Source organism: Triticum aestivum, chromosome 7D, assembly GCF_018294505.1.
Source record: "Triticum aestivum cultivar Chinese Spring chromosome 7D, IWGSC CS RefSeq v2.1, whole genome shotgun sequence".
Lineage (NCBI taxonomy): Eukaryota > Viridiplantae > Streptophyta > Magnoliopsida > Poales > Poaceae > Triticum > Triticum aestivum.
Genome location: NC_057814.1, coordinates 448,883,354 through 448,908,670, shown reverse-complemented (window position 1 = coordinate 448,908,670; position 25,317 = coordinate 448,883,354). Strand labels below are relative to the sequence as shown.

Below are 25,317 nucleotides of genomic sequence, written 5' to 3'. Positions count from 1 at the left end.
GTGAAAGACTGCTGATCAAGATCTTCGTGCATCCTAAACAGCCAGTTCTTGGCGCTGGGTTCTTCAATCTCCGCCATATTTGCTACCAGGGCAGCACAGGGCCGCATCCGATAGCGCCCACGTACAGCATGCCGACGTGCATGACACCAGGGCGTGCCGCCATGAGTCTGGAGATCCACACAACGGACAGGCGTCTCGTGTTGCCATGTTCCTCCTGTTCAAAACGTCCGTCGTTGGGAGTGAGTGGCGGGCAAGTTGCCATAGGAAGATTCTGACCTTTGATGGCACCTTCAGCGACCAAAGCGAGGTCAGATAATTGACTAATTGCGGCTGCGTTGTTAAACGGGCTGAGTCCAGCCTGTCGATTAGTTGGGCCGGCCTCATACTAAAAAAAGTACAAAAAGAATTCCTCGCGCGACTTAATATTTTATTTCCGCATGCCCAATTCTGTATGGAAATAAACAAGGCGCTTTATTTTGACCAACGTAGCAGCTCAGTCGGGCTGGTTGGCCACGCAGGTGGCATACTAATATTCCAGGGATCGAATCCTGTTGTTGGCGTTTTGTTTTTTCTGGTTCAGTATTTTTCTTTTCCTTAAAAACGGCCCAATATATAGGAACCAAAGACGGACGAAAAACTAATGGTCCCACTGTGGACAATAAAAAGTGGAGAAACAATCCTCCCTTTAATATTAAGGAAAGATTAAAAAAAATTAGGTAGAGAGTAGAGATAGAGACTTCTCCAGCGAACGATTTCATTCGTTGGAGGATCGTTCCCGGCTGACGACAGCCAGCTACTGGGGTCCAAAATTAACAGCCAATTTTTCAGACTTGTCTAGACATTAACGTGCCAAATGTATTGGCATAAGCAAGCAGCCTCACAAGACGGACCTAAACAAGATGGCAATGACCTCACTATATTTTCATACCATCAGCATCAACAACGAAATTCCTATCCGTTGGCTGTTGGCAGTGTAGCACTAAGCTCCTCAAGGCTCTATCTTGCTCTTCTCCGTGACAGACACCACCACGTCTTGCAACTGCGGAGCTTCTCCTGCCCTTTCTTTAGCCTCCTTAACCAAAGCATCCAACTCTTGTAATTTCACAACTTTAGTTTGGTGGACATCGACCGCTTTTCGGTAAATCAACATAAAATTGTCCTTGAGGAGTCCCTTATCATATTTCCCTTTACCACCAACTATCTTCGCAAGATCCTCTGCTGAAAACCCCTGAAATGGACATAACTGTAGCTTAAAAGACTAATTCCATTGTATGATAGTAATAACAGCAGTACAAGATATCAGCAAGAAGATTAACCTGATTAGGCTCAGATGGATCTTCATTTGTACACATGAGCATAAAAGCTGTCACATACTTCAATGCATCCCAGCCCTGAGTGTTGATGCCTTCTTTCTCAAGAACACCAGTCACACGCATGCACCGAAGAATCTCCTTGTTATGTTCTAGACAGTGATACACGTAGCATGCTGTTTCTGTAATTTGTCCATTAACCTGGATACAAGGACATAAGATCAACAATGGAACATAAATGGGGAAAGGAAGAGTTTCATAACAATGATGTGTGATGTATTGGATGAATAAAAAAGTGTCAACATTGCGTAATATTCATCTAAGCATAGTAGGTATGAGGTTTCAGCTAGTAATGCAATGTAAACTTCACGGATTACAGGGGAACAAGAAACAGAGAGTAAATGACATGGTGCATATCAGAGAGTAAATGACATCAGGAAAGGCAACCAGTGAGCTCACTAGACCAGGTTTGATGACGAAGTTAAGATTTTGCAGGAATATTTGTAATCCTTTGCTCCTATGCTTGCTGTCCTCATCACTCAGCTCTAATTCCTCTTCAGGAACTATGATATGTAACAGGTTTTTCATGCCCCACATCACTTCCAAGACAAGTTCATCATAGCGGCAGACAATATTCTGCAGAAGACACATCAGAACTGGGATGGTGGCTGTTGTACTTCGTACAAGCAAAAGAGGAGAAGGCAGGAATTAGGCTGACCAGTTCTTTTTCAATAATGTATTTATGCTCAAGCTTTCCAACAAGAAGTTTCTCTCCAAACCACCATTTCTTAATCATTGTAGCAAGGCGTCCATCTATACCAGAACTAGGATTAATGGCATCTGACTTGTTCTCGAACTTCTGGAATTCACATTCACAGGCCACCTGGTGAACAAATGCAGAATTATGAGCATGATAAAGGAAAGACATGTCAAAGTATAGTAGGTTTCTTCACCGAATATTTCACACCACATTGACACCATTTGTGCCAGGGCCAGTCATTATATTCCTAATATTTGGGAAATTTCTTGCTATTTGTTTGCGAAGATCGTCACTCTTCCAAAATTATCTGAACATTATACTCCCTCCGTCCCAAAATTCTTGTCTTAAATTTGTCTAGATGCAGATGTATCTAGTCACATTTTAGTGTTAAATACATCCGTATCTAGACAAATCTAAGACAATATTTTGGGACGGAGGGAGTATTTTTGTCACAGCTTTTAACTAAGATAACCCTGTACAGCAGTAATAGATTATGCCCCCTGATTGCTGACCTGCTCACAAAGATCAAGGAGGAGGCCGCCCTTTGGGCTGCCGCTGGCGCGTTAGGGCTTAGAGCCATCATCCCGCAAACCTGGGACGTCCATTGACTATCATCATCCCGAACTGTAACCGCCTCCCAGGAGGATCGTAACTATTAAACCCCCTTCTTTTCAATACAATGAAACGCAAGCTCTTTTGCGTTTTCTCGAAAAAAAGACAATTGAAGTGTCCAATTTTGTGGAAACAGATAAATGAATAAAGTACTTGCAAGAAATCGTATGATCACAGGAAATGGTGGTTTAAAGCTATTGTCAAAAAAGAATTATTTGGTTTGTTCTGTACCTGCTTTCTAGCAGATACGAAAGATCTAGGCAGTCACTAACAATGTTTTGCCTACAATCAAACCATCAGGTAAATATGAAGTGTCATCTAACTAGACAAATGCGGTCCAACATGCGTGCTGACTAATTATGCAAGTAAACGGACAGAGGACAATCTCTTGTGAATCAGTTTAATAGATTCTCCAACACCATTAACCTCATGCAGGTCTAATCGTTTTCATTAAACAACCCATGGAACAACCTTTCTTTCCAACATTTTTAAGCACCTCCCCTCCCACCCCCCCCCCCCCCCCCAAAAAAAATAAACAGTGATGACCTCATCATCATACCTGGGCTTTGAGGACTCAGCCACATGGATAGTCTAATCTAACGCGCTCTGCATGAGTAAAAAAATAGCTCCTAGCCCAGTGGTCAGCGAACGGCTGTGTAAGCTGGCCGACGCAGGTTCGAGCCTCGGCTCGGACTCTGCTGTCTCACATTCTCCTCTTAATTAAAAAATCAGTAGGGGCTTCTCCCCCTACTTGTCTAGTTTAAGTATAAATCTTGTTATGAACACGCTAGTTTCTTTTTTTAACGAAAATCTGGCGTTGCAGCTTTTCATCACTTGGAAGGAGAGAAAAAGTCAGTTGTACATGCCCGAGGGTCAGCGTCAAAGAACCGTCCGGTGCCGCAACAACAGGTTGCCACACGCGCCGCAATAGGGATCGCAAAACACTAATGTTCAGTCAGGTTCCAGGGGTCTATGCATCAGGCTGTAAATCTTGCATTTCTGGGCTGAATTCGAGAGCTCGAGTGCACGCTAGTTATAAGAGATGAAAACAGGCTCTTTCATCGGTCACTACACGTTTCAGTGATGGTACAGCCTACAAAATCAGACAATCGTACAAGAAACAACCATTCCATGCAAAGCTCTACCATAAGGCCTAATAGCCAAAAATTTCGAGCATCATGCAACTTTGCCCTTTCTTGACATCAATTTAAGAGCGACAAGCTCATACACAACAACTGAAGTGACTGTTAGTGTGGGATTACTTCAAAAGATGGCTGAATTGAGTAAGAATTAAATGTCAATATCTTTCAGGGTATTCAACGGCCCTAAATTTGGCCAGTGGTAACTTGCGCAGATGAGTCACAATTTATAAAAACAATGGGAAATTAACACACACATATTTTACCAGCTAGGATGGGGCATAGGGCATGAGATTAAATGAGAAACTAGGCATCATGTATAAAAGATGGTGGCTGCCACGAAAACTAAGGCAATGTGGGTAGCAATTCATGGTACTGAAGCTGTCAGCAGAGGCTACTAGCCACAAAGCAACCGAGACACTCATGACTTCAAGTCTTTAACACAGATTTCATTCGGTTGCTACGTAAAAGATGCTACAAACATAAACATTGACAATGAACTGAGCAAGAACAAGAATTCATAAGAAATATGGGTGACAAGCAAACCAATCAATCGCTGATAATGATTAATGAAAGAACAAGAGTTGTGAACCAAAGAAGAGAAAGAAAAAGAATAAGGAAATTAAGTGATCAATGCTACCAGGTCAACCGTGGTTTTGTTGGCAAATTTAGTCCAGATGATCTGCAAAAACGAAACCGGGAAGATGTTGGAACATTTAGACTGAGGACAAGAAAAGGAAACAAAGTAGTGGATTCAGTATCAGTCTAACAATCTATCAAGGAATTACCTCAAGCGGTTTTTCTTCGAAGAGAAAACCCCCATCAATGCCCAAGATTGCAAAACCAGAAGGTGTCTCAAAGAGCAGCTTCAGAAGAGTTTCATCCGCCATAAGAAAATGTCTATAAATGGGGGGACAAGCAAATTAAAACACATGGCGGGCCAGTAACTGATTGCTCCCCACCCCTCAGGGCTCAGGCCACAAAATAGCACATGAGGCACATAAATTAAATAAAATGGACATGCATGCTAAAGTCCTTATTTGTGGAATACATTCTGAAGAAAAATATATATAACAATTATTAAATCATTTTACCAACCAAGAATAAGAGAAGCATCATGACGATGCTTAAAAACCCCGCTGTAGTTCCTAGTAGTCATTTGGAAACAGTTTCAGCAGCAGCATCAAGCTCCTGAAAAGGGAAGCTGCAGCCATAATCTAACTGGAGATGTAATGGATACAAGTGACGTGCGTGCGGATCTCAGAGTCAATATTACTAGTACTCCAAAGAAGTACTCCCTCCGTTTGGAATTACTTGTCTCGAAAATGGATGTATCTAGAATTAGAATACGTGTAGATACATTCATTTCCGCGACAAGTAATTCCGAACGGAGGGAGTACTAGCTAGAGTGCTCTCCATTTCTCCAACACCACAGAACATGATTGATTCATATCTTTGGTAAGAACCGAACTGGTGAACTCCGTCAACAAGGGGTATGGTAGGGATCTGGGCATTGGCCTTACCTTAGCCGGTGAGAAGGAGGATGAAGGACCTGCGGTGGCGGCGGCGGTGAAAGAGGAAGGGACGAGAAGATCGGGGCAGTCGGGGGCGCCGACTATGGTTTCTGGGCGAGGGCGGCACAGAACGTCGAATGAGGGCGGGATAAGGGGTTCACGATGGTGATCACGGCGCCAGCTTCAGCCGGTGGTTTGCGGCCGCCGAGCAGAAGGCCGTCGCACGTTAGGGTTTGGCGGTTTGCGAACGCGAACTGGGGACACTTTTTTGAGATAGCTGCTTGCAAACTGGGGACACTTTTGTGGAGCTGCACGCGCACGTATATTATGCAAAGTTTTAAATAGCTCCCTGCCGAAATTATAGCTTTGGAGAGCCCGTGCGTTGCTACGGGCAAAAGCCGAATTCCCATGCGTTGCCACGGAATAATAAAAATATGAGCACGTTGATCAAACTATTCTTTCAATTTAGAAATACGGGTTAAGCATGGTTACATTCAGATTTCATCATGCAACGACGAATATAAATTCTCTTCACTTTTTTCCTTCTGGCAATCTTCGTATGTCTTTAACTAACCAAATCGATCGCCACCACCACCCAAGAACTCATAACTGAATATATATCATCCATTTTTAAGTAGTATTAGTACTCTCTCTCTCTAAAGAAGAAATATAAGAGTGTTTCGATCACTAAAGTAGTGAATCTAAACGCTCTTATATTTCTTTACGGAGGAGTAGTGAATCTAAACGCTCTTATATTTCTTTACGGAGGGAGTACCAGTCAACTTCACGCATCCATGTGTCACTATTATAAGGTACACAAAGATTGACAGTCAATATTATAAGGTACATAAAGATTGACAATCACTATTACAAGGTATACAAAGATTGACAAATTCACGTAAGCCTCTTATTTCAGCAATAATAGCACAATCAATGCAACCTTCAAATAATAAGCTCATTGTATATAGGAAAGGTTCCATTTATCTTGAATCAAGATTTTTCAATAATAAGTTGGATATTTATCTAATGTTTTTGAAGCTGGGGGATATGTATACAATTAGTATCTTTATTACAAACACAATGGCCTGGTCGTGGTCACAGCAGCAGGCGTCGAGGTCTTCATGGTGCCACCGCTCTCCTTTCGCCTCTCCGCCAAGTTGAGAGACGGTGCGACGACGGCAAACCTGTCACCGGCCTTTAAGTCCGTCCGCTTTCACGCCGGCCACGGTGGTCAACCTCGTTCCGAGCATCGACTTCTTCAGATGCGCGATGGCAGATGCCTCGCTCTCCCTCGGAAACACCATGATGGACACAATCGACCTTGCCCTGCCCGCCGGCATGGTCGCCATCGCAAGCATCACCTTCCCGTCTAGCCCGCGCTCGCCGACCGCCTCTCCCACAACCCGCTCAACAACTACCCGGCTCCTGCTTCCATGAAAATGCAATATATTTCATAGTCACCAAAAGGCAACAAAAGTAAGATCACCAATTAAATCCTAGTATGATGAAACATTTATGCCGAAATAGATACGAAGCAACTCATAGATTAAAGTTAAATCTAGCAATATAGTACACGTGGCACCAGAGTAAACCCCATATTAAACAATGTGGTAGATAGTGTTTACCTGAATGCTGACAGAGGTATACCAAGTAACAAAGCTAGTTACAGCCAAAGCTCGATGCCTCCAAACCAAAGTTTAACTCCTAACAGGAAATGTCTCCAAATCAAGCTAGCTGCGGCCAAACTTTGAAACCTGAAAAAAATGGAGGGGAAAACGAAATCAGGAAAGGCAAGAGAAAGAAAGTCATATAGGATAAAATTATCTCACTGCTCCAAACATATACAGAAATGCTAAGAAATCTCCTTATTAGTTCTTTTATAGAATTAGCCCACTGATGAGATAAGATAGTAAATATAGTTATTTCTTACAACAATCTTTGGAAGATTAGTATTAAACATATACATACCGAATTCACAAAAAAAAAACATATACATCAGGAGAAGAAGTGGTTTTTTTCCAGAGAACTAACTGAACAAAGAAACTACAATTAATAAAGTAACACATAGTCCGTGATGTAATTCGTAGCAGTACAGGTCCGCTGATGTTACCACACAAACACAAATTACCTGAAGCCTGCTAATCAAATCAAGTACGGTACGTATTAAAAGAACTACTATGTGAGCTAAGGAAGCGGCATCGAGGACGCAAGGAAATACGATTGTCACTTGTCAATACATTCCCCTAATCTCCCGAATTATACACTACATGCTCATACACTTCTATTTTTGCATCCTATATTATGTTTGATAGCTCAGTTGTTCCTGAATTACACCAAATAGAATATCAATTCTTTTGGAAAAGGTAGACATCCATATAGAAGACATGGTGTTTAAATACTTTTAAAAGCCATAACTTAAGTTCACAGAGGCAATAGAACAAATTATCTATAGTTTCCTTGTGCTCTAGATTGTAGGTTCATCACAGGTGCAAGATAAGAAATTAAATTGCTTTGAAGAATATAAAGATAGCAAATGAAGAAATCAGCCGCTGCCTACCGGACTCAGGTTTGCAGCATACAAACATATATACAGACCATGAATGTACTATGACTTCAGAAGAATATACATTAATCCGCCATATTGTAGGGAAACAAATCTGGAGCACAAAGTAGAGAGAAACACCTGTAACATATTCTACCATTTGAAACAAATCTTTAGATGCATTGGTAAGTGGATATATAATGAAACTGCAACAATACAAAGCTAAATAGATTCTTATAAAAGGATTAAATAATCAACTAAAGGAATGTCTAAAGATGAAAATTATTTGCATCAGACCCATCGGAATTAGCTTTTGCCATGTAGTTTATGAGCTAAAGCTGAGCATTTACTAATCGATAAAAGCATCAAGCATCATCAGCTATAAAACAAACTACATTTTCTAATAAGATGGCACAAGCATGAAATGCCGAAGAAGCAGTCATGAGAAATCTGGACCTTCCTCGAGTTGCCTTTGTGTAAATAGGAGGCATTTTTGTCTATGTAACCCTGAGAGCACAGAACCAAGCATGAGAAATCTGAACCTTCCTCGAGTTTCCTTTGTGTAAACAGGAAAATTGAAATCCTTTGCCACACATCTGAACCTTCCAAGAAGCTGCTATCAGGGTTACACAAAGGCAACAAAAACTACTCTGAACATTTCATTGATAGCTAGAGATCTTGGTCCTGACAAGCAAAATAGGCAGTCATGTTTTTATTTGACAAAAGAATCTAGCATATTTACTTCAGTTTAATTAAACCTCCAATGGAGACTAACAAATGATGGAGGATGCAGCCATCATTGCAAAAGCTTCACCAGCATCAAAAGTTGGAGCACCCCGCTGAACGGATAAGGTACTCTTATACTACATGCTCACACTGCCAAACACTCCATAAGAATAATAAACAATAACATTCAGATTTATTTCAAATGGTAGAATATTCATCAAATCAAACAAATCAATATTGCTTGACGTGATCTCACTCCTGCGCAGTGCTTGCTATGTGTTCATCATCTACTTACGCCTCATTGGTGTTTCGCTTCGTGGCGGAGGACTTCGACGATCAAGAGGCGTTTCTTTTGTACTCCCTCCGTTCCTAAATAGAAGTCTTTATATAGATTTCAATATGGACTACTTACGAAGCAAAATGAGTGAATCTACTTACGCCTCATTTTTCACCATGAATGTTATTTCGTGGTGAAAAATTTGCAAGATGCTAAAACTTTTGATCTAATTTCATGTCTCAAAATTTCATATTTTTTTATTCTGTTTTTCATTTTCTTTTGAATTTACTGTTCATGGATGGTGTAGGTGCATCTGGGAGTAGAAAATCCACTCTGTTATATTTTTATATTGCATGGTTTGTTTCATGTCTTGTAAGCTGGTCCTACAGCACCATGTACCTTGTATCATGTTTCTTTTGCCTTTTCTATTTTTCAGGGTGTCATTAATTTAATGTCGGGTCTATGCCTTCTTTCTAAAAAAATCAAGATGTTCATGTAAGCAATGTAGGAGCGATAACCCACCTCTCTTTGCTTCTCTTCTTTTCTCTTGTCCTGCTGCGCATTGAAAATATTCTCTGACTTCTTCGGAGTGACATCCGTCCATTCCCAAATTCATGCGCAGACTCATCGTGAAGCTCCACACGGCTTGTTCAGATTTGACTATGCCATGACTTCTCAATTTTCTGACAAGGATTGGTGCAGATCTAAATAGGAAAGGTAACAAAAAATAATCATCAGAGTCATGTTGCACCAAAATCAAACAATTTCTCTATATCTCCGCCACTCAGTCAAAATGTGTATGCACTAAATTAGAGAGCACATGAGAAACTGTTTAAGCAGCATAAATGGATGATTACTGCGGTTGTGAGCTCTAATTAAGCTAGGTGTTCAGGCATACAGTAATCGAAACAAATGGCACAACCGAACTAACGATGAGCAATATGATGCACATAGATTACAGGTGCCTGAATCTAACCTAGAGATAGAAGCTTGGTGATGCCTTCAGCAAGTTCAACGACCTCGCCGGCCCGCAGCACAGGGTCAACGGTGCCATGACAACAAAGGACCCTAGCTGAGGCAATCGTCCACGACGTGATCTTCCTCGTCTGCATTGTCGAAGTCTTGTCACCCCAGCCCCCGGTCGAGTTGCCGTCGATTGGGAGTTCCGAGGATTGAGTGGCTGTGCAGATCAAATCGGCGGGCATCATGACCTGCAGCGCTCAGCAAGGAGCTATGCGGGGCGGCACCATGGGAGCCACACGAGCGACATGGCGAGGTTGGGGCGCTCCTTAGCCGCGGGAGGCGAGCAGGGAGAGACAGAAGAGCGGCGGCGTGGTGGCGTGCTTCAATGACGGCGAGGTCGATGGTGGGAAGGCGTGACCAGATCGACCTGTCGCGCAGCCGGCCGCCACCGCTCGCAGACAGAGAGAGAGATGTGAGTGGGGAGGGACTTCCATGGGAGAGAAGAGAGGATGCGTTGACCTGTGGAGCTCGCCGTCGGATGCGTCATGTGTGCCGCCGCCGCCGCAATGGAGACAGGTCATGGAGGAGACCGCGCGGGCGCGAGCGCCGTTGCGATGCGCGAGTTGTGGGAGAAGACCGGAGCGATGCAGGCGTGGCGGCGCGGGATCCGGCAGGTGGTCGGACGGGTGTGGCTGGAGGTGGGGGGAGGGAAGGGAAGGAGGAGGCCGAGCCGAGCGGTGGCGGCGCAACCTCTACGAACCCTAGACGGTTTTTTTCGCAGAAGATAGCGAGTTAACGGAGGTGGGAGGATGACGAAAATAAAACGGAGGTGGGAGGATGATGAAAAAAACCCAGCAAAAATAAACCGCGCGGATTATTCATCAAGTCGTCCATTAGGAGTAGAGATTTTACAGGATAATTGTAAAATTTAAAAGAAGTTATCTGAAAGCAACTTTTGTTAGTAGTTTCTTCTTCTAAATCCATTTTTTTTATTGTTAAACAAAAAATAGGTAATGACCTAGAACCCACCGATCGGTGACACACGTGATAGCACGGGTGTGGTGCCGAGCGGCAGCACATCGTTGGGGTGGGCATGGTGTCGGGCGCCAGCACAGCGACAACGTTCTAGCAAGGTTTGAGCAGGGCGTGCAATGAAGTTTCGGTCGGTTAGAGCATCTCCAACAGCTCCCGTATCTCTAAAATAACCAGTTTTACGGGAAGTTGAGGCAAAAAAAACATTTTCAACGGTTTCTGCAAAGTGGTCATAACTTTACAAGATCTCGCAAAAATGGCCATTCCTCCCCACGGATTTTTTCTCGTAAGATCCGACCCGCATCGGATCTCCCACAAAAGGGGACGAAGAAGACCCCGTCACCGCTCGCCTGCCCGCACCTTCTGGCGGCGGCAAGGGAGTGGGGAGAGGGAGGAGGGGACCCCCGGCGGCAGCGCTAGGTTTTGCCTCCCAGTCGTCCGCGGGAGCAACACAGGAGGGACATTTTGTGCGATGTAAAGGTCGTGTAGTTTTTGAAATGTAAGTACTTCGCCGGCCTAATTGAAATTTTATTTAGAATAAACCAAACTTCTGTTTTGCTAGATTAAAGTCACATTAGTTTATGGGAGTCCAGTAGTGTTAGTCCATTATGTCGAAGTTGGCCATATCTCAGCCATTAATTGTGTCACTCAAGTTTTCTTTTTAAAGGAGGATAGACCCCCGGCCTCTGCATCTGGACGATGCATGCGGTCATCTTATTAATTATTCACACAAGCCATATCAAGTAATACATCAGTCAGGCAACACCTGTTGTTACTCTTATCCCATTGATGAAGGTGTGCCGAATATCCGGGCCTAATGCCAAACGGACATCGCACCAAACCCTAACATCTAAAGCCATTGTGTCACTCAAGTATGGAGTATAATGTTGTCCATATTTTTTTAAAGTAGTTTTTCTCCATCATCTCTTCCATTTCCTGAATTTAGAATGCGTAAATACAAGAACAAAACATTCCATTGTCATCTTGTTGGTAAAGTTCACAACACACCATTCCCATGCGCAACATTATAAAAAAAAACTTTTATCTTGCATCGATACAAGAAAACCAAGAAACAGACGGAACAATACAAAAAAAAAGCAGGACGATCGATCTTCAGTTGTTCTGCATGCTTGCTTTCTTTGTCAAATCAAGGGCCTAAACAGCCACTAGCTCGTCGCTATTTCAGCGAATTCACCATAGTCGGGTCCATTAGTAATCTCAAGACCAGCGCTCCCTTTGTTGATGACCCTGCAGCTGAGCCTTATCTCTCCTTGCGTTCCTGTCAGCACCTCGATGTCCCCCATCTTCACCATGGACTTGACAAACTTGCTCTTCCACCTCTTCTCGCTCTTGACAAACTCGTCGACCGATGTTTTCAGAGTCGAGTTCGTGAGCAACGCCTGGTCCGACGTGAACATGCCCAGGCTGTTCGTCAGACCCACGTAATACTTGTTGTCCAGCACCGTCGGGGTGATGATGTCCATATCGGTCGTCGTGGTTGGGAAGAACTGGCTGCTGTTGGCAGGGCATATGCTCTTGAGCAGGAACGCGTAGGCAGAGCTCATCGTAGGATCAACCTGGCAGTAAAACAATCGTCATATTGTAGAAATAGACTCTAGATGCATAGGAAAATGTCTGACATCTGGCGGCAGTTTTGAACACCATTATATTTATACCTGACTGGTGTTGCTGAAGCCGTATAGCCTGTTTGTGAAGGACGAGCAGTGGGAGACGCCAATGGTGTGGGCGCCGGAGAGGACGACCATGTCCTCGGCCGTGAGGTTCTTGAGGGTGAAGTTGCCGACCAGCTCGGACGCCGTTGAGAGCGGCGACGGTAGGTTGTTGAGGGCGCTCGCGTTGGTGGAAATCCGGCCGTCGCGGCGCCCGGCGGGCACCTTGTAGGTAACATTTCCTGCTAGCGCGACGCTGTCACGGGCGGCGAAGGCGAGAATGTCCGCGCATGAGACCGTCTTGGGGCATTTCGCCTCGATGGCCTTCTTTGCCGCGTCGATCACCTCGAACCCACGGAGGCTGGGCTTGTTGGGGGGCGCGTCTTTCTCAGCAGTGTTGTTTGCTGTCGAGTCGATCAGGACTGAGCCGTCACAACCCTGTTGCCATGTTGTACTTGTGCTTAGTAACAGTAAATCACCTTGCAAATATTTGTTTCAGTATGAAACTGTGGGCACTTGACTTGATGATATGTATAGTCCACAACATGCATGTTTTTCGTTGGCATATACAAAAGCAGAGTTGAATTAATGCAAATATATGAGTCATCATCATTATTTCATTCATGCAAATGAATCATCGCTTTGGGGACTGTAGAATCCACGCTTTGCTCCCGCGACGCGCCCCCCGCGCGCGTCTCGGAGATCTAGATCGGCCGCCGGCGACTACCCCTCCTCAACGTCTCCTTCCCCTCGCCGCCGCCGGAGTGCGTCCGCCGGGCGAAGCCCGTGCGGCGCGGGCGGCGGCGGGGCACTCCCTCCTTCCTCTGGTCCTCGTGGCGGCGGCGCGGGTTGACTGTTTGGGGACAAGGGGCGCCTCGTCCGGCTGGTCTCCCGGAGGCGGGGACGGCTGGATCTGGCGGTGACTGGGCTAGGAGGAGGTTGTTAAAATAGGTCTAGCGTGTCATGTACACGTACCCTGTACGTATATAATTGTATGCTCATTGTTATATATATAGAAAGACGTGGAGAGGCTTTGCCCCACGGAAAACCCTAAACCCTATTCTCTAACTTGGTATTAGAGCCTACCCTAGCCGCCGCCGCCGCCGCCTCTCCTCCCGCCGCCGCCGCCGCCGCAGTTTCCTCGCGGCCGCCGCGATGTCCACCGCGCCGGCACCCGCGATGACCCCCTCCTCTGCGCTCACGCTCACCACCCCCTCCGCGCTCGTCCCGATCGCCCCCGTCATCGCCCACCCGCCGCGACGGCTCCCACCCCCGTCCTTCCGCCCATCGTGGTCTCGCTTGACCGCAGCAACTTCATGCTCTGGAGGGCTCTTGCCCTCCCCAACTTCGCCGGAGTTCGCCTCCACGGCTTCCTCGACGGCTCGGCCACCGCGCCGGCGCCGACCGTGACGACAGGCATCGGCGAGGCCGCCCGCACCGTGTCCAACCCTGACTACGAGCAATGGTGGACGCTGGATCAAAAGGTTCTCGGGCATCTCCTCGGTTCGATGAGCGTGGAGATCTCTGCGCAGCTCATTGGCTGCAGGTCGGCCGCCGCCGCCTGGGCGGCCGTGCACACCATGTTCGCCGCCGAGAACAACGCCGGCGTGCGCAACCTCCGGCGCCAAATTCAGGCGCTGCGCAAGGGAGATCGTCCCGCCGGCGAGTATATGCAGAAGGTCAAGGCCCTCGCTGACTCGATGGCCGCCGCCGGCTCTCCTCTTCGCGATGATGAGGTCATCGACTACATGCTGACCGGGCTCGGCTCGGCGTTCAACCCCATCGCCGCCTCCATGAACTTCACGGGCGTGCCAATCACGTTCCCCGCGTTCTACTCCAGCGTTCTCCACTACGAGGCCCTTCAGCAGCAGCAGTCCGAGCACGGGGATTGGTAGTCCTCCGCCAACGTCGCGTCTCGGCCGGTCTACAACAACACTTCCGGCCGAGCCTCCGATTCTGGCCGCCCGAGCGGCGGCCGCCCCCTCGCTGGTTCCCTCCCGCCCAGCTCGGGCGGCTATGGCAACAGCCAGGGCAACCCCTCTCGTCGTAACAACAACAACGGGCAATAGCCGCAATGGAGGAGGAAACGGAGGTGGCAACGGGGGTGGTCGCAACCGCCGCTGGCGTCCCCGGTGCCAGATATGCAAGAATTGGGGTCATGAGGCCGGCGACTGTCGCAGCCGCTATGATCATGACCACCGCGCCGCCAACTCCGCGTCCACATCCTCCTCCCATGAGCCGCCGCACTGGATTCTGGACACCGGTGCGACGGACCACCTGACGAGTCATCTTGATCGTCTGCACTTCCACGAGCGCTACGGCGGGAAGGATCAAGTGCAAGTGGCAAACAGTGCAGGTTTGTCTATTTCGCATATTGGTCATTCCTCTATACCCGGTTCATCCCTTCGTTTACGCAATATTCTTCGTCTACCACACATTCATCAACATCTTCTCTCCGTTTATCGTCTCGTCCTTGATAATGATGTTTTTGTGGAATTTCACCGTTTCTTTTTCCTTGTCAAGGACACGGCCACGAAGAAAATCCTTCTTCACGGTAGATGTCATGGTGGACTCTACCCCATCCCGTTTGGTCGCGCGTCGTCATCCTCCACCCGCCAAGCGTCCCTCAGCGTCAAGACCACCCCGTCCCAGTGGCACCAGCGTCTCGGTCATCCCTCGAATAATATTGTTCACAACATTGTTAGGAATAATGATTTGGTGTGTTCTTCTGAACGTCAGACTTCCGTGTGTGATGCTTGTCAGCGTGCTAAAAGTCGACAATTGCCTTATAATTTATCACATCATGTTTCCACTATGCCTCTTGAGTTAATTCATTATGATGTTTGGGGGGCAGCTATTGCTTCTTCCGGAGGTTATAAATATTATGTGAGCTTTGTTGACGATTACTCTCGCTTCTCTTGGATTTATCTCCTTAAGCATAAGTCTGACGTTGAGCGAGTATTTTATGCCTTTCAGGCTCATGTTGAGCGTCTTCTGCACACTAAAATCATCGCTGTTCAGTCCGACTGGGGTGGTGAGTATCACCGGTTGCATCGTTATTTCCAACGCACTGGCATCTCTCATCGTGTGTCTTGCCCGCACACGTCTCAGCAGAACGGCATTGCTGAACGCAAACACCGTCATCTTGTTGAAACAGGCCTTGCCTTGCTGGCTCATTCTTCTCTCCCATTGCGTTTTTGGGATGAGGCATTCCTTACGGCATGCTATCTCATTAATCACATGCCTACACCTGTTCTTCAACAAGATACACCCATATATCGTCTCCTTAAGGTGCACCCCGATTATAAGTTTCTTCGCACTTTTGGGTGCGTCTGCTGGCCTAGTTTGCGCAAATATAATGCACACAAACTTGCTTTCCGATCCACCATGTGTGTTTTCTTGGGCTATAGTCCGATGCATAAGGGATACAAGTGTCTTGATCGTTCCACGGGACGTATCTACATCTCCCGTGATGTTGTTTTCGACGAGTCTGTTTTTCCCTATGCCACTCCTGGGGTCACTGTCGATGTCTCTTCTTTAGCTGATGTTCTCTCTTTTCCTCCCACTGAACCGGCTACGGGTGACCATATGCGCAAATACGACCTGTCCTATTTGTCTACTGACACGCCTGTCCCAGGCCCTGTTGCTTCTGTGCAGGATTCTTCGGCTCCGCCTTCTCCGCGCTCAACGTGCATGGCGCATGCACACCCTTTGCCCGCTGCCCCCACGTGGCCGTCGCGCAGCCCTCCTTGGCGATCGACGTGCATGGGACATGCACGTCTCCCCGCCCGGCTCCCGTGTCGCCCAGCTCGGTTCCCGCGTCGCCCGGCTCGGTCGTCGCCTCGCCCGGCCTGGCTGGTCCATCGGCTACCGCCTCGCCCGGCTCGACCGGCCCGTCCACGGCCTCCTTGCCGCGCGGTGACGCGGTGTCCCCCGCCCCGGTGCTCGAGGATGCTGCTCCGCCATCGCCACCGCAGCTCGCGTCGCCCTCTGTCGAGGGGAGTCCAGCTCCCTCGACCGCGACGCCCCCAGCTGCTCCTGCACACACCATGGTTACCCGCACCCGCGATCATACTCACCGTGCTCTTGTTCCTACTGACGAGACTATCCGCTATGATCCCCGTCGCCGTGCGTTTCTTGCGGTGCCTGTCTCTCATCGTGATGCTCTCCGTGAGACTGCCTGGCGTACCGCGATGATTGATGAGCTCACTGCTCTGCATCACAACAAGACTTGGGTTCTTGTGCCTCGGCCCCGCGGTGTCAATGTTGTTGGGAGCAAATGGATCTTCAAGACCAAGCACCGTCCGGATGGCTCTGTTGATAAGTACAAAGCTCGTCTGGTCGCCCGTGGTTTCACATAGCAGCTTGGCATTGACTATGGTGATACCTTCAGTCCGGTTGTCAAGCCGGCCACCGTTCGTTTGGTTCTTGCCTTAGTTGTTTCTCGCGGTTGGAGTCTTCGGCAGATTGATGTCAGCAATGCTTTCCTTCATGGGTATCTCTCCGAGCACGTCTATATGCAGCAGCCACCTGGTTTCGAGGATGCTCGTTTTCCCTCGCATGTGTGCAAGCTTCAGCGCGCACTCTATGGACTCAAGCAGTCTCCTCGTGCATGGTACGCTCGGCTCAATGCTCGTCTTCTCGCTTTGGGTTTTGCCTCCTCCAAAGCAGACACATCTTTGTTTTTCTTCCGCTATCGTGATGTTCAGATCTATATGCTTGTCTATGTGGATGACATTGTCATTGCCGGATCTTCTCCACGTGCGGTTGATGGTCTTGTTCATGCCCTCGCTGCCAGTTTTCCTATCAAGGACCTTGGGCCGTTGGAGTATTTTCTTGGTCTGGAAGCGTCCTACAATTCAGGGGGGATGACATTGACTCAACGGAAGTATGCCTTGGATCTTTTACACCGTGTGAGCATGGAGAATTGTAAGCCTACTTCCACATCGCTGTCTACTTCCGAGCAGCTTGCACGAGTGTCTGGACGGCCTCTCAGTACCGATGATTCTTTCCGGTATCGCAGTGTTGTTGGTGGACTGCAGTATTTAACACTCACCCGTCCGGATATTTCATTTGCAATGAACAAGGTGTGTCAGTTTCTCTCACAGCCCACTGATGCTCATTGGGAAGCTGTTAAGAGGATTTTACGCTATGTGAAAGGAACGTTGCACACAGGGCTGAAATTTCGCAAGGCTGTCTCTACTAGCATTAGTATCTTCACTGACGCAGATTGGGCAGGTTGTCCGGATGATCGTCGATCAACTGGAGGTTTCACCATATTCGTTGGACCGAACCTCATTTCCTGGAGTTCGAAGAAATAACCAACAATGTCGAGGTCGAGCACAAAGGCCGAGTACAAAGCCTTGGCGAATGGAGCTGCTGAAGCCATCTGGGTAGAGTCACTACTCAAAGAGCTTGGAGTGTCTCAGCAGCGTGTTCCGGTTCTCTGGTGTGATAACTTAGGGGCCACATATCTGACTGCCAACCCAGTTTTCCATGCACGTACCAAGCACATCGAGATTGATTTTCACTTTGTGCGTGAGCGTGTTGCTTCTGGAGCTCTTGAGATCAGATTCATTTCTTCTAACGATCAGCTGGCTGATGTGTTTACTAAACCAGCCACCAGACAGATGCTAGACCGTTTTAGTACCAATCTAAACCTTGTACAGAGTAGAAGTTCAGATTGAGGGGGAGTGTTAAAATAGGTCTAGCGTGTCATGTACACGTACCCTGTACGTATGTAATTGTATGCTGATTGTTATATATATAGAAAGACGTGGAGAGGCTTTGCCCCACGGAAAACCCTAAACCCTATTCTCTAACTGAGTTGGCTCGGTGCGGCGGCGCTGGTGGCGGGGTTTCGGTCGGGGTCGTCTTCGATCTCGATCGGGATCTCCATCGGGGGCGTCGCACGGCTGTGGCGTGACCGGATCGACAGCGGCGTCACCGGTTCGGCGGCGGGCACCGCTCGGTTCCAGCCAACTGCGAGATCGGGACGACGTGGCTTCCGGTGAAAATCGCGCCTGACTGCGGTCATGGCGGACGATGGCGGCGTGTCGGATGTCGTTCCCTTCTCGAGGCATCGTCGTTGCAGGTCACGTCAACCTGATCGGAAGGTTCCGGGGGAAGCCCTAGATCTGAATCTACTGGATCGGACGATGGCGACGTTTCGATGTCGTTCTCCCTCCTGGGGCATCGTTTTGGAGCAAGTGTTGGCTGGAGGGGACAAGAGGAGGAGCGGCGTGGTATCTGACACGTCGACAACGGCGGGTCTCTGCGGCATGGAGCAGCGGGGTCTCGCCGGTGGGCGTGTGATGATGGACGAGCACAGGATGGTGGTGTTGTCTGGCGTCATGGTGGCGTCGACGGCAGTTAGACCGGGCAAGGTACATGCAGTAGTACAACACTAAAGATGGATTGGTGGCAGGTGGCTGCGGCGGCTTCATACCCGGCAGGCGTCTAGGTTGAAGAGTGCGCCGGACTGGTGGATGCCCCATACCCGGCAGGCGTCCTGGTTGGGACCTCAGGTCTTAGATGTTAGGTTTGGCTGCAAGGTTTGTTTGGTATTAGGCTCAGACTATCAGCATCCCTTCATCAACTAGATAGGAGTAGCGACAGATGTTGTCTAGACGGTGGCTTTAGTCTTACTTTTGTATGACTTTGTATGGTCTTGTGTGAATAATTAATATATCATCCAGATGCAGAGGCCGGGGGTCCTCCTCCATTTCTAAAAAAAGTAAATGCAAATGAATCATCGTCAGAGAAAGAAAACTGGGCTAACTGACTATGCTGCACTCTTGTCTGCATCTATCCGTCTATGATGATTTCTAGCTAAAAGTAGCTAGATGCAGATGATACTGTACTTTCCAGCCAAGGATCCTCTATTCACACCCATATGTCGGACCAGCAAACTATTACTCATGAACATACCTTGACAAAACAGTCGTGGAAGTGCAGCCGGATGAGGCCAGCGGCGACACCGGTGTTGTTCTTGAAGGCAGCAGCCACCGCCTGCTGCACCAGGTTCTCTGCCGACGGGCAGCTCTTGCTGTAGAACCCGACTTTCAGGCCGGCGCCGACAGCGGCGACGGGGAAAAGGGCAAGGACAACGGCGACTGCCGAGGTGAAGAGCATGCACTTCATGGAAAGGGAACTCATTTCAGTTGCTGCTTGTGTCTCTCCTTGGTGACTCCTGGTTCTGAATCTCATGGGTTTATATAGCATACTGGAGTGGTTTGGAAGGGCAAGCCTGTCAAAACAGGTGTAAAAGCTCGGCGCCTGCACAAGTGGCGCCATTTGCTTGCTTTTCTTCTTCTTTGTGGCCATACTCATCGGCATGCTCCCTGAGATGCTAAAGTCAGTCGGTCAGGCCCATGTGTGATGATCAAAGCCTTCCCTCCGGCCAAGGCAGAACAATGTTCTAGTTTTGCAGGTTAGTACGTAGTGTTTTTAGCTGACTGAGGCTATCTTCAAGCGTGGCAGGTGACAGCGAGAGACAGAGAGATCAAATCATGTATAACTTTCTTTGGGTTCTTGTCAGGAGGGGTGTTCCAGAAACGGAGACGAGCTGCCGTCAAGCTTGAGGGAACAAGGATCCTTTTCATACCTTGGAATTTATCAGGTCTTATGTTTGATTACTCTTAGGGCTTGTGTGTGATTTTGCCGAAACATCTGCTGTCTGGGTCTCCAACTTGTCTCAGTTTTTATTTTTTTGGAGATTCAGTGACCATTTCATGTACTCCACAGCTTGAGATGAGAGAACGTGGAAGCATGTGGCATGTGCCGAAATGTTTAACTAGGCCTGACTGGGATCTGGGAACATTTGCCGAAATGTTGATGCGCTCAGATGGATGGAGCAAGCTTTAGAGCACGGTACCCACAGGCCACAGCCATCTGAGTACGTAATAATCAACACTAAAGCAACTGCGTCTATCCAGCAGAGTTGAACAGCATCTGCGACTTTGCTTTATGTGCATGGGATGGGATGGTATCACATTCTTCTCGCTTTTCATAAATACTGTATTTTTCTAGTGCGTCTACTGCTCTTTCACTTTCCATGGTCTGAGCTTTCCTATCGTGTGAAAAGACTCGCCATGCATACCAGCATGGGTTCTGCTCCAAAGGAGATACCTAAACCGAATGTTCTTTGCTTAATCATCTGTCTCACCTCAGTCTATCTGAGAGCATGCTATCGTCCTCTTTTAAAGATAAAAACAACACGGCGGGAAATTCTCATCCTCTATAACACCAAGCTTCCTAGTTTTAAAAATCACACATTCAATTGAGGTCTCCAACTATAATTGGGTCACCCGATTTTAACCGGTCAACAATTTCTCAAAGCTTCATTATTCAATTTTTTTATACTATACACTATGCTTCCTAATTTTTAAGGCCTCACAATTAATTAAGGTATTCAATTTAGAATTAAGTCATCCGATTTTGACCGGGTCAACAATTTCTCAAGCTCTCTCATTCAATTCTATTAAATCACTATGCTCTCAAAACTTGAAGCTCTTTCATTCCATTGAGGTATTCAATTTTGATTTGGTTTAAGATTTTGATTGGGCCAATGATTTTTCAAATCAGTCAGCAACCACCGATCTATAAAAACAATCAGCAACCACCTACCTATAAAAACATATCAATTCCGCACACCCTCCCACCACTTAGAAGCTCTACCATGTGATATTGTAGCCAATATAGTACATGCAACAACCTACACAGAAATTTCCCACATAAATATAGGTTGGTTAGCGGATAATACATAATCACAACACGAAAAGGCCCACCAAATCACTGCATTATAAATAAAAATAAAACACACTCTATTATCTCCCCCACCGGCCAAACTATTCCATCTATTATAAAATATAAGGGGTATTAGTTTTTTAGAAAAATAAATTTCTTTAACTTTGACCAAGTTTAGAGCAAAAATATCAACATCCACAATATTAAATAGAAAAGTATGGAAATTCATTTCGTGATGAATCTAAAAATACCGATTTGATGTTATGGATTTTGATATATTTTACTACAAATTTGATCAAACTTTTAAAAAATGAGTTTTCAAAAAAGTAATACACCTTATATTCTAAAACAGAGTGATTACTTTTTTAAGAAACCCAACAACGCGAACGGCGCAACAAAGCGTGCACAACCCTTCTAGTATATGATCATTCTGAGATGATCAAAGAAAAAACTACTCCTAGCTAGGTAACACATTACCGACAAGGCCAACAAAGCATTAGGAGTGTGTTGCTCGGCAGAAGCACGAGAGTGGCTTCCCCACAACTAGAAGAAACCCAAGAACCGACGTCCAACGAACTCACGTCTCCTTGATGAAACCATCGGACCATGCCTCAAATCCCCACCGAACTATCGCCAGGAGAGGTCCCTCCGTACCGAGGAGCGCCACGGCGAACACAAGGGTCCTGGAGACCTGATGGCGCGGTCACGTGTATATGAGAGGAAACAAGCAAGAGTGTCCACAACCGGGGAAGCTTCGAGCCAGCCCACAGAAAATTGCGACAACCGAAGTAACCGGCACTCCCCAACGACGCCCCCATAAGGGATATGATGAAAGCGTACCATCGTCACCGAGTCTGCAAGCACTGATAGTTTGTGTTGTTTAGTTGGGTAACAGAATAAAGTCTGCAGATCTGGCCTATGGGCCATCTGGAATACCAGAAATGATTTCGTCTTCAACCGCGCTAAGTGGTCTAACATACAGGTACTCTGGCGCAAAACTGTCTCGTACGCTGCTCGGTGGGAATCGCTGTCTGCATATCCTGCTAAAGAACACATTCAGTCGATGGTGTGAAAGCTGGAGTTCCTGACCAAAGCACCGGATCCAGGCTGAGGAGTGTGTGGCTGGCATCTTGCTTTTAGATCCAGTCCGTTTGTTTGTAATTGAGGAGTCTAGTTTCTGTAATGGCTGCTAGTCCCTAGCTCTGAGCTTCATGTTGTTTCATCTATAATAGCTAGATTTCTTCACCTGTTTGCGCTAGCTTTCCATTTTGTCTAGAGTCTGTAAGATCCTGGAGTCGGTTTTGTACAACTTTGGTTTCCTTGCTTGCAATGGAACCGGCGCTCTCGAAATAGGCTTTCGCCTCGCTTTATAAATAAAGCAACGGTCCACATGATACAAATTCGAACAACAACCAACAGATAACGGCTAGGGCCACAGCACAAATAAGCCCAAGAAAGCATTAAAGAAATAGAAAAAAAGCCACCTAGTGGCTACCGCTGAGCGGCCCTACGGGGACGACAGCCGACGCGCCGAAGCCAAAAGCGCATCCATCATCAAGCCAAGGCGATCACGATCACGCTACCTCGAGAGCGGGTGCCAGTGCTGCAAGAAAGCAAGGAATTTAAAGAAGAAGTCAGATGCCTTCTTCGAGAAAACATTCTCAATCACCATCTTATTCCTAGTCGTCCAAAGAGTCTATGATATTGCCGCAAAAATAAGCCAAAATAGGCGGCGATGCCGTGCCGGCTGTATAGCTCTAAGCCGAAGGAACTCTGCGAGATTTAGGGCCTCCCAGTCAGGCCCCAACGCCTCATGGACGAAAGTCCATAATACCCTCGCTGCCGTACAAGTGAAGAAAATATGGGTCCCGGTCTCCGGTACTGCACAGAGAGGGTGCTAGGCCCTTTTCTTCTAAAAAAAGAATAAAGTCCCAGAACCGCCTCGGAGCTCATGGTTATCCTCGTCTCTTCATGACGGCTTGCTCACGGTTGATAGTTTCATCGACTTCTAGTGAGACTTGGTGTATATCGTTTGTTTACATGAAATTGTATTGGGTGATGTGCCTTCTCTTTTTTGGACAAAGGGAATATATTAATATCACGGAGATATTAATTACACCCAGCCTCTGCAACAACGAAATGTCATAAAGACATTATGGATGCACATAGCCAAAAGACAAGAAGATGAAGAAATAAGATGTGACTGTCCTTTAGCACCTATATTTCTTGCCTTGAGTGTTTGTGTTATGATGGAGTGTTGTTTCGTTTGTTTGTATGGTGATTGTTGCTTTATCTATAAAATAGGGCGAAAGCCTTTTCAATAACATGGTGGAGTGCATCGTGTGATGCAAAGGCGGGGAATTTAACCTCCTTTTGAAAAAAAATCCAAAATTGGAGCCTTCCATCGCCATACCACGGTTTGGCTCATCGTCATAGAGGGGAGACAATGTTCTTCGTGCTCGGCAGCACATATACCAGTTGTAGCCACAATGAAGGCCGCATAGTTTGATTCCAATATTTGGCACACCAATAATCAGCAGGTCTAAAAAATGATTATCTATTGGTTTTCATTGATCCCTAAAAAAATTGTCAACTTTGAAACTTTTGGCTTTACCATATGTTCTTTTCAAGAGGTTTTACCATATGTTAGCTTGTCAAAATATTGACATGCCAAATGTTTGCATTAAATAGAACAGTCTTTACTTCTTCGATTAGGAAGACCCTTTGATGACCCATAAGTATAGGGGATCACAACAGTGTTCGAGGGTAATATTTCATCCAAATTTATTGATTCGACACACATTTATAAGCATTAGCAGTTGAGTTGTCAATTCAACCACACCTGAGAATCACTTTCTTGTAGAAATTTATTAGTAGCAGAACAATATGATGGCAATAGTAACAGAGTAACAACAGTAGTAACAATAATGGTGGCAGCAGCAGCAAACAAAGCAATAGTAGTAACTCAAGCAAGTGCAATAGTATTAAAGCATAGGCACAGAGTAGTGATGAATATTTGGATGAAATTCAATATGGAACAGTTACAACCTAGAGCAATATATAATAACTCCAATTCATCAACCTATCGTGTGAAAAGACTCGCCATGCATGCATACCAGCATGGGTTCTACTCCAAAGGAGATACCTAGACCGAATGTTCTTTGCTTAATCATCTGTCAGAGCATGCTAAACAGCACGGCCAGAAATTCTCATATATGTCAAGATGGGAATGGGCCGGGTCGGCCCGCTGGGTCACTGACTCGGCCCAAAATCTCGAGGCTAACGGGCCAGGTGGGTCGGCCTCGAATCAAAAAGGATTACTGGGAGCTGGCACCGTGTGACCCGATGGACCAGACGGGTCGACCCAGCCGTCTCGCTCTGCCCTAGTCCATCTCTATGCAACCGCCCTCGACGAACTCTGTAGGCTGCCCCCGGCGAACTCTGTAGCCCCCCCCCTCCCGACGTCTCTGCCGCCGCCGGCCGCCCCGACCATCTCTACAGGCCTGCCGCCGCCGCCGGTCGCCCCTAAACATCTCACTAGACTTGCGTAACCAGCTACGTAAAGTTACGTTCTTTCCTCAACGCTAAACTAATCGCCTCTGATTTTCACGGTGTGGGCCTAGGCCTATTTCCCTTCCAACCAAATCAGGCTAGGTCATCTTTTACGTAGGTTACGTAAAAATCTTTACGTAGATGTAGCAAATCTTGTTGGCCTGCTGCCGCCGGCGTTCCTCCCGCCTCTCATTCGTCGTCTTGGTCGCCGTCGAGCTCGCAGACCCGCGGTCCCGTCCGGATATATGATTATTATGAGATGATCAAAGAAAAAACTAGCTAGGTAACACATTACCGACAAGGCCAACTGACACGTCCCGGACACACCCGCCGGTGGTTGTTACTCCTCGCAGGATCTAGACTGGCCCCACAGATCAATACTAGTCTTTACTGCGCACTTTGTTCTCACCCGTGCGCACCCGGGAGCTACTTTCCTGATATATGATTATTATGAGATGATCAAAGAAAAAAT

At 47.0% G+C, this 25,317-nt stretch overlaps 2 protein-coding genes and 1 long non-coding RNA gene across 4 annotated transcripts; all 3 read right to left on the bottom strand.

Moving 5' to 3' along the window:
* Positions 1 to 732: 732 nt before the first annotated feature.
* LOC123167964 (uncharacterized) lies at positions 733 to 5,621 on the bottom strand. 2 transcript variants are annotated; one of them, XM_044585819.1, is made up of 8 exons: positions 5,345 to 5,621; positions 4,920 to 5,012; positions 4,610 to 4,721; positions 4,462 to 4,503; positions 2,029 to 2,193; positions 1,770 to 1,946; positions 1,317 to 1,511; positions 733 to 1,228 (listed from the first exon to the last, which is right to left on the bottom strand). In XM_044585819.1, exons 3-8 carry the CDS (start codon positions 4,709 to 4,711, stop codon positions 989 to 991), a joined length of 921 nt encoding a protein of 306 aa, XP_044441754.1. In that variant the 5' UTR covers positions 4,712 to 4,721; positions 4,920 to 5,012; positions 5,345 to 5,621; the 3' UTR covers positions 733 to 988. The 2 variants fall into 2 exon arrangements, with proteins under 2 accessions (XP_044441754.1, XP_044441753.1); XM_044585818.1 differs by lacking the exon at positions 4,920 to 5,012.
* A 985-nt stretch (positions 5,622 to 6,606) lies between these two features.
* LOC123163673 (uncharacterized) lies at positions 6,607 to 8,011 on the bottom strand. The gene is made up of 3 exons (XR_006481940.1): positions 7,893 to 8,011; positions 6,961 to 7,089; positions 6,607 to 6,760 (listed from the first exon to the last, which is right to left on the bottom strand). It is a non-coding gene; the product is annotated as an uncharacterized lncRNA (long non-coding RNA).
* Positions 8,012 to 11,891: 3,880 nt separating this feature from the next.
* Positions 11,892 to 19,893, bottom strand: LOC123170058 (peroxidase 5). The gene is made up of 3 exons (XM_044587904.1): positions 19,476 to 19,893; positions 12,552 to 12,983; positions 11,892 to 12,452 (listed from the first exon to the last, which is right to left on the bottom strand). Exons 1-3 carry the CDS (start codon positions 19,881 to 19,883, stop codon positions 12,042 to 12,044), a joined length of 1,251 nt encoding a protein of 416 aa, XP_044443839.1. The 5' UTR covers positions 19,884 to 19,893; the 3' UTR covers positions 11,892 to 12,041.
* Positions 19,894 to 25,317: the final 5,424 nt, after the last annotated feature.

Excerpts from the sequence above, each read along its gene's own strand:
- LOC123167964 (XM_044585819.1), bottom strand. The coding sequence starts at position 4,711 with ATGGCGGATGAAACTCTTCTGAAGCTGCTCTTTGAGACACCTTCTGGT. Across the intron at positions 4,504-4,609 it reads TCGAAGAAAAACCGCTTGAG|ATCATCTGGACTAAATTTGC; the intron begins GTAATTCCTTGA and ends TCGTTTTTGCAG. Across the intron at positions 1,229-1,316 it reads ATCCATCTGAGCCTAATCAG|GGGTTTTCAGCAGAGGATCT; the intron begins GTTAATCTTCTT and ends TGTCCATTTCAG.
- LOC123170058 (XM_044587904.1), bottom strand. The coding sequence starts at position 19,883 with ATGCCGATGAGTATGGCCACAAAGAAGAAGAAAAGCAAGCAAATGGCG. Across the intron at positions 12,984-19,475 it reads TCCACGACTGTTTTGTCAAG|GGTTGTGACGGCTCAGTCCT; the intron begins GTATGTTCATGA and ends ACATGGCAACAG. Across the intron at positions 12,453-12,551 it reads GCTTCAGCAACACCAGTCAG|GTTGATCCTACGATGAGCTC; the intron begins GTATAAATATAA and ends TTTTACTGCCAG.